The sequence below is a fragment of the Salmo salar genome, chromosome 11 (assembly GCF_965601325.2).
Source record: "Salmo salar chromosome 11, fSalSal1, whole genome shotgun sequence".
Lineage (NCBI taxonomy): Eukaryota > Metazoa > Chordata > Actinopteri > Salmoniformes > Salmonidae > Salmo > Salmo salar.
This window is the reverse complement of record NC_138301.1, coordinates 35,191,448-35,206,052: the sequence shown is the minus strand read 5'-3', so window position 1 is coordinate 35,206,052 and position 14,605 is coordinate 35,191,448. Positions and strand designations below refer to the sequence as shown.

The 14,605-nt window shown below is 45.9% G+C and overlaps 1 protein-coding gene across 2 annotated transcripts in view; it reads left to right on the top strand.

Moving 5' to 3' along the window:
• Nucleotides 1-14,341, top strand: part of LOC106562493 (microtubule-associated protein 1A) — a 69,714-nt gene extending 55,373 nt beyond the window's left edge. For both annotated transcript variants that reach the window (XM_045689415.2, XM_014127402.3), the window contains 3 exons: nt 268-7,975; nt 8,264-8,490; nt 9,725-14,341. In XM_045689415.2, the coding sequence (XP_045545371.2) occupies nt 268-7,975; nt 8,264-8,490; nt 9,725-9,880 (8,091 nt within the window). In that variant the 3' untranslated portion in view covers nt 9,881-14,341. The remainder of the gene's footprint in view (nt 1-267; nt 7,976-8,263; nt 8,491-9,724) is intronic.
• The last annotated feature ends 264 nt before the right edge of the window (nt 14,342-14,605 follow it).

Sequence of the window (14,605 nt, the reverse complement as noted above, 5' to 3'; positions counted from 1 at the left end):
ACTTTACTATAAGTTGGCCTTACACTGTACAGACTACACTGTGTAGTTACTCTGTTGTTATGTTGGTAGTATCCAGACTGGACTCTCTCAATCAATATTTGTGATTCTTTCATTTTAGGGAAGGGTTGATTCATTTAAATATGTTCTTGTTATATGCTCAAATAAAATATTGTTTTGATGAATAGGTATACTTGCTATTAAAATATGTTTCTTTACATAAGCTATGCCTAACAGTATGTTTATGTTGTGTTGTGGTCCCACCTCCAGGTGACTGAGGTCCTGTCCAACTCAGCGTCGGACCAGCGGCCCAGGCTAACAGTATCGTGCCTGGGAGACGGGGGCTGGAGCTCACTGGGCCACAGCCAGGAGCAGCAGCACCTCCAGAGCCTTCTGGAATACCGCCTAAACCCTGAGCCCACGCTTCCCGACATGGAGGGAGTAGCAGAGTTCACAGAGTACGTCTCGGAGACGGTGGACGTCCAGTCGCCCTTTGACAACCTGGAACCGCCCACCTCGGGTGGTTTCCTGAAGCTATCCAAGCCCTGCTGCTACATCTTCCCTGGAGGGAGGGGTGACTCTGCCCTGTTTGCCGTGAACGGATTCAACATCCTGGTGGATGGAGGGTCCGAACGCAGGTCCTGTTTCTGGAAGCTGGTCAGGCACTTGGACAGGATAGACTCAGTCCTGCTGACCCACATTGGGGCGGACAACCTCCCAGGAATCAACGGGCTGCTCCAAAGGAAGATTGCTGAGCAGGAGGAGGAGCAGTCCCAGGGATCTGGCGGCTCCAACACATACGGTGACTGGATGAAGAACCTGATCTCGCCCGAGCTCGGAGTGGTGTTCTTCAACGTCCCTGAGAAGCTACGAATGCCTGAGTCAACGCTAAAAGTCAAACGGAGCATCGAGGAGGCATCCCTCACACTGCAGTATCTCAACAAGCTTGGCATCAAGTCAGAACCCCTTTACAGGGTTGTCAGCAACACCATTGAGCCCATCACGCTTTTCCACAAGCTGGGCGTTGGTAAGCTAGACATGTACATTCTGAACCCTGTGAAGGAAAGCAAGGAGATGCAGTTCCTTATGCAGAAGTGGGCTGGGAACAGTAAGGCCAAGACTGGGATTGTGATGTCCAATAGCAAAGAAGGAGAAATATCAGTCCCTTACTTGACCTCAGTAACAGCTCTTATCGTATGGATCCCGCATAGTCCAACAGAGAAGATAGTCAGGGTGCTGTTCCCTGGAAATGCACCGCAGAACAAAATTTTGGAGGGGCTTGAAAAGCTGAAGCACCTGGACTTCCTGCGCTACCCAGTGGCCACTCAGAAAGACATATCCTCTGGGGCCCCGCCTCCAATCATGAAACAAACAAAGATGAGATCAAGAACAGAAAGCAAGGAGAGCCTGAAATCTTCCACCAAAACACAGTTGGCCTCAAAAGCCAGCAAGAATGAAGCTAAAGGGCAGGAAGTGGTGTCCAAGAATAACTCGGCTAAAGAGAACAAAATTGAAAAGAAAGAGGAGAAGAAGGTGAAGAGTGAGAGCGCCAAAGCTACCAAAGCCACCAAACAACAACAAAACAGTGAGGCAGCACCCGAAGCAGCCAAACTGGAGAGAAAGAAGCTGTCCAAGGAGAAAACACTGAGGAAACACTCCAAGGAACGACCATCTAAGATGGAGGAGAAAAAGGACAAAGAGAAGAAAGAGATTAGTAAAGTAAAGAAAGAGGACAACAAACGCGAAGTGAAGAAAGACGATACTGCTAAAAAAGAGGAGAAAAAAGAAACAAAAGCAGTGAAGGAGGAGAAAAAGAAGGATCTGAGTAAGCCAGAGCTGAGGAAGATCACCAAACCAGACCTGAAACCCTTTACCCCAGAAGTCAGGAAAACCCTCCATAAGGCAAACAAGACACAGGCTAAACCCAAGACGGACAAGACTGACAAAAACATAACAGCAAAACCGGTCAAAGACAAAACAGCTGAGAAAAAGTCGGTCCCAAAGAAAGCCCCCCAAAAATCTGCTGCTGCTTTGGCAGACGGATCTGTTGTATCATCTCCAGAAGACCTCACCAAGGACTTCGAAGCTTTAAAACGAGATGAGCTCTCGAAGCTAGGGAGGGAACCCATTCAGAATGATGTCATGTCTGGATGTCCAGCTTTCACAGACCACAAACTCCCTGATGAGGGAATAACAACTAAATCCCCAGCCAATCTTGGAGAGAAGTTTGAGGATGAGGGTGCCGACATGGATGATGGTCATGATGATGATGAGGAGTACAACAAAGAGAGTGATGTACTAAAGAAAGGTGCAGATGTCAGGAAATGGCAGGACATTAAAAGGAATGCTGGCATGGATAGGAAATCTGAGGAGGAAATGGAGCAATATGACGAATACTCTACTAAAGGAGACATGAATTCGAAGAAAAGTGTCAGCTCAGAAGAGGAGGGTGATGTTATCGAAAAAGCAGATCTGGAGGGAACTGAGGATTATGAGGATAAATACAACACAGAAAAAGATAAAAAAGAATGGGACACTAAGTCATCCGACTTTAAATCGTTTTCAACCGCAGTCGCCTCTGGACAAACCACTACCGCTGCCTCTGAGCAAGTGTCCTTCATCCAAGATGAGACTATTCCCGCTTATTCCGAAACGGAGCAGACCATCTCCGATGAGGAGATCCATGAAGAACCCGAGGACAGAATCCCACACCTCCGCTACGACGTTGCTTCCTGCGACATCACCGTTCCCGACGTTCCAGGATCCTTTGACTCTGTGTATGGTGTTAGGGAGATGAGAGCCTCGGATACATCTGACGCCTCAGACTTCAAAGCCAAAGGCTTTGTGGGAAGACATGACCCAGTGTTGGCAGCCTATCCAAGCATCATCACAGCTCCGCTCGCCGAGGAAGAGCACATCTCCTCAGCCACGTCCATCACAGAGTACGACAAACTGTCCTCGTTCGCCACTTCCATGGCGGACGACCAGTCCATCGCATCGGTGACCGCCCCGCAGACAGAGACAGAGACAGGGAGGAGCTCTCTTCACCTGGACACGGTCAATAGCATCCCCTACCGCACCGAGGCCACCCACGGGAAGGACTACCTCCACTCGGCTGGAACCATCTCTCCCACCTCCTCCCTGGAGGAGGACAAGAACTTCAGTTCTCCTCCTTCAAAGGAGTACCAGCCTTTTGTTACCGAGATGGAGGCTGGGAGGAAGACCAAACCTGTCCATGAGGAGTATGACGAAGAGGAGGATGAAGACGAGGACCAGACTCCCAATGTTGATATCCCCTTGGGGAAACTCCAAGAGGGCTACGAGCAGGCGACGGCAGCCATGTTGCTCCAGGACAAGGATAAATCCCCCTCCACTGCCTTTGCGCCTCCTTCTCCTCCCACTTTCTCCAGCGGGTTTAAGCCTAGTTCCATGTTTGAAGGTGAAGAGAGATGTCTTAGCCCAGACGACAGCACCGTGAAGCTGGCCTCACCCACCCAGTCGGTCCCCACCAACAGTGGCTACTCCCCCACAGAGGAGAAGAAAAACAACAAAATGGACAAAACTGAAACTGAGCTCCAGAAAATGGGGCTCTCTGGTGACAAGACCCCCTTTGAAGAATCAGATGAGGATGACGATGATGACTATTATGAGAAAAGGGATCTCAAACCCTGTGTTAAAGCTAAGTATTTGGAACAGAAGGAGGGTAGGTTCTTGGACGATGAATCACCTCAAGAAGAGAAGCTGTCTGAGAGGGACAAAGGACTTGCAGAGGATGACATCAAGTCCAAGTATCTGCAGAATAAACCGGGGTCGACAGACGAGACACAGTTCTCTGGTTACATGGAGCAAACAACCAAACCCCAGATCATACACTCCGACGAGCAAGACGAGGTGGAGGAAGATGATGTTATTCAACTAAGTGGAACAAGGTCTAGAGCTTTATCAGTAGAGCAAAGTAAGTTGGACTCTGAAGATGACAAAAAGGATGCAGCATTATCCAGAAAAAAGGACAATGTAACTTTGAAAGAGCCAGAGAAAAGTGTCCAGTTCAATCTGTATGATTTCCCGGAGCGAGAGAGTAGAGAGAAACGCTCAGAAGAAGAAATAAGACAGGACACTCCATATGTACACGGCAAGACTTTCTCTTACAGTGATATCTATGACAACAAAACCAGTTATCAGAAGGACCTGTCAGAAAAAATGGGGAAGGACAGTATGAAGGAGATGGACACACAGAAAAAGGACTCCGCTTTCCCCTCAGACATGGAGGGGTTCACTAGCTCTCATGGAAAAGATGTATCTTCCTCCTCCTCTTCCTCTTCCCCCTTTCCATGGCTCCATGGCTCTGAATCCATAGAGAAGATAAGTGAGCCACGTGGATACAGCAGAGAGAGCAGATTCCCATCCATGGCTGATAGACCAGAGGCTTCAACCACATCCTTATCATCAGAGAGAGACTCCTTCCCTTATAAAGTTCACAGTGATTACACCGCTGTAACAGGTAGTGCTGCAGCCAAACCCTCTTCAATGAGCTACCATGACAAAGAGGTGGAACTGGAGATAGACATGAGGAAGCTAACAGCCAGGGATGAGGAGGACTACGATGATTATGATGATGAAGATGATGAAGAAGAGGATGAGGACGATGACGAGGAGGATGCTATTGACTCAGACATGGAGAAAGGTGCCAAAGAGAAATCGGAAAAGGAAGTCAAAAGTGCTTTCATCGATGGTGTGAGCTCAAAACAGCCCCAGTTTATGGTTTCCATGGTCGGCTACGGTTACAACAGCCAGACAAAGCATACTTCACCAGACAGCATGAGCACAGAAGAGCCAGAGTTTATGGATTCCATGGCCGGCTATGGTTACAACAGTCAGGCAAAACCGACTTCACCAGACTGTGTGAGCTCAAAAGAGACAGATTTCACAGACTCCAAACTTCCTGATGAGGGGATAACAACTAAATCCCCAGCCAAACTTGGAGAGACGTTTGAGGACGAGGGTGCCGACATGGATGATGATGATGATGATGACGATGATGAGGAGTACAACAAAGAGAGGGATGTACTAAAGAAATGTGCAGATGGTTACAATAGTCAGGCAAAGCCGACTTCACCAGACAGCTTGAGCTCGAAAGAGCCAGAGTTTCTGGTTTCTATGGCCGGCTATGGTTACAGCAACCAGGCAAAGCTGACTTCACCAGACGGCATGAGCTCAAAAGAGACAGATTTCACAGACTCCAAACTTCCTGATGAGGGGATAACAACTAAATCCCCAGCCAAACTTGGAGAGAAGTTTGAGGACGAGGGTGCCGACATGGATGATGATGACGACGATGATGACGATGATGAGGAGTACAACAAAGAGCGGGACATACTAAAGAAAGGTGCAGATGGTTACAACAGCCAGGCAAAGCCGATTTCACCAGACGGCATGAGCTCGAAAGAGCCAGAGTTTATGGTTTCCATGGCAGGCTATGGTTACAACAGCCAGGCAAAGCCGACTACGCCACCTTCTTCCACCACCTGCAAAGGAGACATGGGCGCCACAGCGTTCTCTGGGTACTCCTCTGGGTTTGATTATTCTTACGGTGGGGAGAAAGACACATTCCAGTCCAGCGAGATGAAGGACAAAGAGGGAAAAGACGAGTATTTCCACAGCGAGAGAGCTGACGGTGGTAAGAAAACAGGAGACACAGTAGGAGTCTCATCAGGCTTCCACTACACCACCACCTCTGCCACGGCATACTCGTCCTCCTCTTCCTACAGCTACTCCTCCTCTACGTCCGGTCCGTCACTCTCCACCAGCCGGCAGTTTGGCGAGGAGCTGGAGACCCCAGCCAACACCTCCGACCACATCTTCAAACACGATGCAGACAGTGTCGGCTTCGAGTACTCCTCCTTTAAAGATGAACACGGCTCCTTTAAAGATGAACACGGCTCCTTTAAAGATGAACACGGCTCCTTTAAAGATGAACACGCCTCCTTTAAAGATGAACACGCCTCCTTTAAAGATGAACACGCCTCCTTTAAAGATGAACACGCCTCCATTAAAGATGAACACGCCTCCTTTAAAGATGAACATGCCTCCTTTAAAGATGAACACGCCTCATTTAAAGATGAACACGCCTCATTTAAAGATGAACACTCCCTGGCCATGGACTCCTCCCCCTTTTCCAGTTCCTGCGGGATGGTTAAGAACGAGTACCTGGAGGTTTCGGAGAAGCAGATGACGACGGCCACCACCGCAGAATCCACCTCCAGTCTGGCCCGCTTCTCTCCTCACAGCCCCTTTGAGGAGATCAAACCTTTCCACTCGCACTCCTCCGCTTCCTCCTCGGAAGACAAAAAGGAGCATGTTGCCTCGATGGAAGCAAGTGTTGTGAACAAAAGCCCCCAGTCGGACTGCTTCTATAAACCAGAATGGGCGGATGAGTCCAAGCTGCAGGCTGCAGGGGGTTATGGGCCTTTCTCCCAGTTGCCCAAGGAGAAGGATGCCATCGCCACGGGTTTGTTTGGTGTCACCTCGTCCCCACGGCCCGACTCAACAGGCAAGCATTACTTTGAAAACTCTGACAGTAGTGAGGAAGAGGATGACGAGGAAGGTTACATGCGTGAGATGAGCCTGTCCTCCGAAAAACACGGCAGCAGCACCACCACCTCAGGTAAGATAGATGGCGCTGGTCTCCCTGATGTGCTCACCTCGTATATGCCCTCCTCTCTGCTGCCCACCAAGCCAGACACAGTCAATGGTCCCATGGAGGTCAGCAGCATGAGCTCCCCCATCAGTGCAGGGCCGGCAGTCAGCTGCGTGAGCCCAGGTCTGGGTACAGCTGAGGAGAAAAAGGTGAGGAGCTCCTATGAGTGGAACATGCAGAAGCCCCAAATGGACATGGTTCCTGGCGACTCCCCGCCTCATTACCGCCACGAGGATGAGTTTGAGGAGGAATGTGAAATGGAACCAGAGTTCCCCGCCCGCCCGCTCTCCCTCTCCTCCACTGATCACACCTTCAGCTCCCCCTTCTACACGGAGGCGTCGTGCCGAGGAGAAGCAGGAGGAAGAGATGATGATGATGACGACAGCGACCCGGACCTCCCTCCTGAAATGGGCACCACCTCCTACACGTCCTCCTCCAAAGCCTCCCCTGGCTACTCCTCCTCGGAGCACAGGCACCGCAAAGGAGACCTCTCACCCTCCTTCATCAATCCCAGTATGCAACAGCAGTCCAGCGATGAGGAGGACGAGGAGCGGGGACGCAGGAGCGACCAATCGCAGGAAGGGGACGAACATGACCTGTCAGTCAAGAAGAGAGCCAACAAACAGCCCCACCACCCCCACTTCCAGGGCGGCTCGGTCCCCCACGCTGGGACGGCTGGGCTGGGGTTAGCCAGAGAAGACACCCCCCCAACCTCCATCAGCGAGTCTATACCGTCGCAGTCAGATTCAGACGTTCCCCCAGGGACAAAGGAGTGCCCCTCCATCACGGGCAACAGCAACATGGACTCGGACGAGGACACTGAGTACCTGCCTGTGGATAAGTTCTCCACCATGGGAGGGGGCCACCATCACTCCTCTTCCTCCTCCTCCTCCAGGATGAGCCCCCGTGACCCCCCTCCCGCCCCCCTCATGGACCCCTTCCCCAACCCCCCTCACCCGGACGTCTGCATGGTGGACCCCGACGCTCTGGCCAATGACCAGAACCGGGCAACCTCAGAGTCGCCCCTCAAGAAGGACCCCAAGACGAAAGGCGTGCGGAAGACAGGGAAACCCAAGTCTGCATCTCCGGCTCGCCGTAAGCGGTCCCCCATGCCAGTGAAGCAGTTGCCGTCCCCTCGCAGCGCCTCGCTGAAGAAGAAGGAGACAGAGAAGAGCTTGAGGATGTCCCATCTGTCAGACGGACAGGGCTCCAGAGACGATGACCTCTCCAGGTCCAGCTACAACGCCGGCAGGGTGGCCAACGGAGTTAAGAGCACCTCAGGTAACAAGGGTCCCCATTATACAGTATATTTATTCAACAATCGTATTATTATGTTATGCATAATATGACTAGTAGTGTACAGTACAGTGCATTACACATTGCACAACATAGCACAAACAGATCTGGGACCAGGCTAAGTCAAGGCTGCTAGGCTGTGGAAAGTGATTGAGGAAAGGAGGGGGGAGGGAGGAAATAAGCAGTTGGAGCAGAGTTTAAACCAGCGACCTTGTGGAAAGCATCAAATCGTATGGAAACGTCTGAGCACTGACTCCTTGTCCTTCCCCCTAGGCTCTCAGAGGTCCAGTTCCGTGGTTCCCCAAGGCCCTCCTATCTACGTAGACTTGGCCTACATCCCCAACCACTGCAGTGCTAAAAACGTGGACCAGGAGTTCTTCAAACGCGTCCGCTCTGCATACTACGTGGTGAGCGGGAACGATGTGGGCAATGATGAGCCCAGCCGAGTGGTCCTGGACGCTCTACTGGAGGGCAAGGCCCAGTGGGGATCCAACCTACAGGTAACAAATCACTACCATAGAATTAGATGGAGCTCAATCATTCAGTTGATGGATCAATACATCACCTGTGCATGACATTCACTCCCTATGCATCTTAACTAACTAACTAGCACACCTGACTATCTGTGGCGCTCAACTCAAACAGCGGAGTGTAGCCTACTGTAGCTCCTTGCAAAGTAATTCAAAGCCTCTAATTTATCACTCAGGATGGAACCAGTGCTGCTATTTCTGCCATGTAATGGTGTTGTTAAAACAATCAGACAACCTCATAGTAGAATAGTTGACCTATTTACCTAGACGGCTTGTTGTTGTGTGTTCTATGCGGGAGAAATATTCCTCTCGAGGTGCATTTAAGTTGCGAGAGCCATAGGGAGGGAAACGTATTCTGACAAGCAGTCAATGCACAACCATTGTTCATGCAAGCGTGGGGAAAACACTTCAGAAAGCAGTTTTGGCTTTTGTTTAAAGAGAGGGGAATCCCAGCTTTCCATTGCTGCCACATTTATTTCCCTACTCCCACAATTGCCCGCGTGGCATCATTTAAAAAATGCAGTTACAACCTGAGTTTCAAGCATGGTTTAGGCACAGCTGTGCAACAGAGCTCTTAAAGGGCAATGGCATACTTTGTAATAGAAACCAAGAAAAAATACATATTTTTCTAATTTAATAATAATGAATAATTATTAACAATAATTATAAATAATAATAATAATATCAATCAGGATGTTGTGTCCAATGGGGTAAATACAGATGGATAAACCCCATGCTTCAACCTATGTATGTATAGACACTATGCTGCATCAGTTGGGCCACAGGTGATAAAGCTTATTGTTAATAGCACATCTGATAATATTGACCAAGGGACAGGACCTTTTATAGGCCTGCAGATCAAGGGGACTGGAATTGGTCAAACTCACAGTTTAATACATGTTCAAAATTATCCTCTTTCAATAAAAGCACGATGGTCACTGACTTTTTGCATGAAAGGGGAAATTAACTTGGCCCCAGACAATCAATCTGAGATGGACTTCAGTTTCAGCCATGGGATTTCTTTGTCTGCTTTAACACCTGGTTAAATCACCATCTCCCATCTTTCTCCCTCTCTCCTTTTCATCTCTCCCTTCTCTCTCTAATGTTCTCCCCATCTTCTTCTCTGATTTTCCTCCTTTCTTCCTCCTACCTCTATCCATTACCTCATTCTCTCTGCCTCTCTCTCTTTCTCTCTGTCCTGCAGGTGACGTTGATTCCCACCCATGACACAGATGTGACTCGGGAGTGGTACCAGCAGACCCATGAACGGCAGCAGGAGCTAAACATCATGGTCCTGGCCTCCAGCAGCACCGTGGTCATGCAGGATGAGTCTTTCCCCGCCTGCAAGATCGAATTTTAAGCCCCATCCCCCCTCTCTTCCCCTCTGTAATGGGACAACACACCCCTGGTTCAGTCTGTCTGTTTAAATATTTTGGATCTGCCTTTTCTAGGGATTTATTTCTTACGGTAAATCATAACAGTACATCTCAAATTACACCCTATTTGTCTTATAGCTAACATAGAACTCTGGTCTAAAGTAGTGCACTGGACTGTATGTGGAGTAGGGTGTCATTTTAGACACAGCAATATTCAACAACCACACGTTTGATTATGGTTATTGTCATTGTTTGTATTATAAAGGTGCTCTTCAGACTATAACGCTCCTCTACTATAATTCTAAGGTTTATTAAAGGAAACAAGTACGGTTGTGCATACGGTAGAAATCCAGGCAAAATGTCCAGGCAATGGTTACTGTTTCCTTCAAGTTAAGACAGATTTTCTTCTAATAGGCATAAGTCAAAGCACAAGTATGCCCAATTATAATGTTACAGAGTCATCAACAACAACAACTTATTCAACTTACAACTTAATCAACAACAACTTCATCTTTGTTTAAAGAAGTTAGAACACCAAAACACATTTTGTACTTTAGTGTTTATATGTTTTGTAGAACTGAATACGCCATGCTAATGCCAATGGTACTTTTCTCATCCACGTGCCACTCATTGAACTTTGTGCCTAATATTGACACATTGACATAGATGATATTCTAAGTAGATTGTCTCTAAGAGTCTTTTAGATGTTGAATAATTATGTTTGTAGTAGAATAGGGTGGAAAAAACAAATCGAGTCATACTCAAAGGTGTTGTGTGTGCCATTCAGTTTTCATGTAATTTCTGCAAGGTGAAATTCGCTTTTAATGGATTTCTCAAGCGCCATATTGCGTACAGTAAATTGTAACTGTCAGTGTTGTCTGGTTGTAAAGTGTAGTCTTTTGAGAATGTTCCCAGCCAGAACACATCCAGATCTGTCGAACAGGGCTGGTGTATATTGTACAATATACAACATGCACAGGAGATTACCCTTGCATTTATTTTCCAAGCTTGCATTCACAAACATATCTTGGACCAGGCCAATGTATGCTATTGTGTGGAAGGAAAGGAGAATACTCACATTGCAACATTTTGATGACTGTATGTCAGGTTGCAATGTTGCTACATTCAATGTACTACTTCCTCGTCATAGCATTTATACACATGTATAACATACTGTAAGCATTACACATTGGCTTGGAATAGTGTGGCTTATGAAATGACAAATAGCTTAAGCAGCTTGTTTGTGTTCATGAACTCATTGATAGAAAGGAGGCTGTCAGGTTAAAAGATGTTACGCAACTTAAAGACAACAACCCTCCGCTATTTTATCTGCAGAGCTACAGACCGACAGTGTCTGTCTGGGAACTGGAGTAGGTCCACACTTTGGGAAGGTATCACAGATCATATGATTATTCTCACATTTAGTATTGACCCTTTAAGAGACATGGGTGTGATTTGGGATTTGTGTAAGGTGAAGATAGTGTAGACTAGTGGTATGTACTCCAGCTATGACCATCAAGGTATTATCCCAAATGGCACCCTATTCCCTATGTAGCGCACTACTTTTGACCAGAGCCTTATGGTAGTGCACTACATAGGGAATAGGGTGCCATTTGGGGCAGTCATACCTAACCTGGTTATGACTACAGCAATAGGACCATGTGGTTGTGAGCTCATGGCCCATCGCCTGTACAGGGTAATAGTTTGATTGAGTGTCTGAAGACTTGTCTGTGAGGTGTTTGTGCCGTGCATTAACGTTGATGAACATTGTGGGGCGGTTCCATAGATGATAGAGGTTTGACTGTCACCCACATGTGCCTTTCTGTCCTGTCGTGTGTTCAAGGAAGACTCAGATGCTTGCTTGAAATGGCCCTTGTGGCAAAGCCATAGATATTCAGTGTTCGGCAAACTCAGTTTCGGTCTCAGAATTTGAACGGGCGCCATGTTGGCACTGAAAGCTCCAAGACAATTACATTGTAGTTGGAATGCAGATTAGAATGTTCTCATCATGGCATGTTTGGTGCAGACATGGAGGATGGTTTGCCATGGTAAAGTAGTGGCTACGTGGGCAGGTCAGTGTTGTAGTATGATCACTAAACTAAAAGCAAAGGTCCAAAAATATGATTTGCACATCCTACTAAGCAAACTAACATGGTACTTTTACCAGTCAGTGTTTAAATCACAGGGTCTGATATTCTCTGTCGGCGATAGTGAACAAGAAGCACAAATTATCAAACAACTTAACAAGAACAAACTGTGGTCAAACTCTTATTCTAAGAACTTGTAGGCCCAGTCATATGAAAATACTCTAATTTGGGATTTGTACCAATTGTGTTTATGTTCTTTAACACAAAAGCAGTCATTTTGTATCAGGAAAAAGAGAGCTTTGTTGGAAATGTTAACTCACAGACAGATGTGTTATTTCCTATTGAGTTGTATTATTTTCTTAATCCTTATGATGCCCATGGAAAGGGGTGTTTTGCGCTAGGGCTGTTTTAGAACCATTAACTTTGGGAGCAGAGGCCAAAAGGTTTTTGCTCTACCACAATCACCTTGACTCAATGCCTTGGAATGTTTTTAAAAAACAAAATGTACAATTTTCTTTTGATTTTATGTGATCATAGTCGGTGTGTCTAGAATGTAATTTTCAGTGTTATTTATGATGGGTTTTCATTTGTGTGCACAGTTTGTAATTGTATCCTTTAATATTACTGTAAGTTAGGACTAAGTAGATTGTTAGAAACTAACTGTTAGAAAACGAGACAAAAATACATGTTTTAATTCCATTTTATTGCATCATGACATTAAGTTTTTGAGGCTTACAAAGAACAAATAACACGCCTTGTTTGAGGGTCAAGACAAATTGTACCATTGCGCAATCTTTGAGGCTAATCAGAATATTCAGCAATGTATTCCAGTTTTTCTGAGACACATATGGCGCACACACGTAAATAATATCATAGAGACAAAGAAAATAGAATGAATTGTCAAATGCTTTCAGTAAACATGTTTTGAATCCTTTAATGTCTTTTTCTTTTCGTTGCCGAAGCTCATTACACAAATGTACCGGACCATGCAGATTATCAGACAGAGCAGTTCTGAGATAGCCTGGTTAATTAACAGACTGAGAGCAGTTCTGCGATAGCCTGGTTAATTAACAGACTGAGAGCAGTTCTGCGATAACAATACTGAGAGCAGCGTTCAGTCTGGTTTAACCAGGCTAGTTCTGAGTGTTCCAGCTGATCCCAATGATGAAGAAGCAGATTAACCTTTACGTTCTCCGTGGAGGACATTGATATCTTGGTTGCCTTGGTGACATACTAGTTAGTAGTTGTATATGTTTTCTGCTCCATCAACTCAAAAGGGTTGTCAGTCAAAGTCAGACTGTCTCCTCTATTGTGTGTGAATACAGTGCATATCAAACTTATTTTTAGGGCAGAATGTCTTATTTGATTTCTTTACTCTTGTCTGAAGTCTGTCTATTTCTAATGGTTGCCCTGAGAAACGAGTGCAATTAATTAGTCAGCGATTGATTAAAGAAAATTGGACAAGTTCTTCATTTTCAGAGACTGATTTTTGACCGTACAGGTAATTGTCTTACTCACAGTTTTTCAAAGGCAAACTAACATGCCTGCTATATTGTTTAGCTGAGAGAACATTCTGTATAACAAATATTGGATAATGTTACAGTGCTTGGAATTGGCTTTCACATAGAGAATTGGATTCAGAACAACAGTATCCCTTTATATCTCAGCAACTCTACCAGTTTTCCTGTGGTCTTTGACTTCAAGGTTGTCTTAACCGAGACATCAACTGTTAACTCATGTCAGCGTCATTCTGAAGACTAGAATTAACATTGTATTCATAGACAAACACAAACCACATCACACAAAACTGACTGCCAGATAGTGACTTGGATCACTATATATCAATACATTTTATATCTAGGGTATTTATAATGGATCACACAGTGAATTTTTCCAAATAATAAAAAAAAAAACAGAACAAAAACAGTATCAATGTATTGTGCAAAAAATAATAATTCAGTTGAATTCTCCAAAACTCCTCAGAATCCTGATGTAGAAAATCCTCATGAAGATTGTCCATCATTCCAATAAACTCTGCTCGTCTGTGCATGCTACCTTATAAGTTCTAATCCTGTAGGTAAGTTTAAAAATGAATAAAATAGAAACGCTATTTTAAAAGATGCTGGTGCAAGGTCGTCGTCTTGCCTCCACTGGCTGTGCTGTAAGGAAGGCGTTGTGATCGCTTTCCTCTTTCTTTTTGCGAGCTTCATGACTTTTCTTAAATCTTTTGTTTTAAGTGCAATATACTTCTGTATCTATCTTTAACATGTAAAGGAACATAGAACTTCAGCAGATTTATTGTCAAAGGGAAAAGTGTGGTGATCATTAATAAAACACATGTATTGAAGAATACAAAAAGCCTCAACTGTGTCTGATTTCAGGTAACTTCTGATATGAGTGCCTGGATACCTTGGCAGCAGCTAATGGGGATCCATAATAAATACAAATGTTGAATTCAATGCCTAGGTTTACCTCCACTGTACTCACATCCTACCATACCTTTGTCAGTACATTATGCCCTGAATCTATTCTACCACGCCCAGAAATCTGCTCCTTTTATTCTCTGTTCCCAACGCACTAGACAACCAGTTCTTATAGCCTTTAGCCGTACCCTCATCCTAC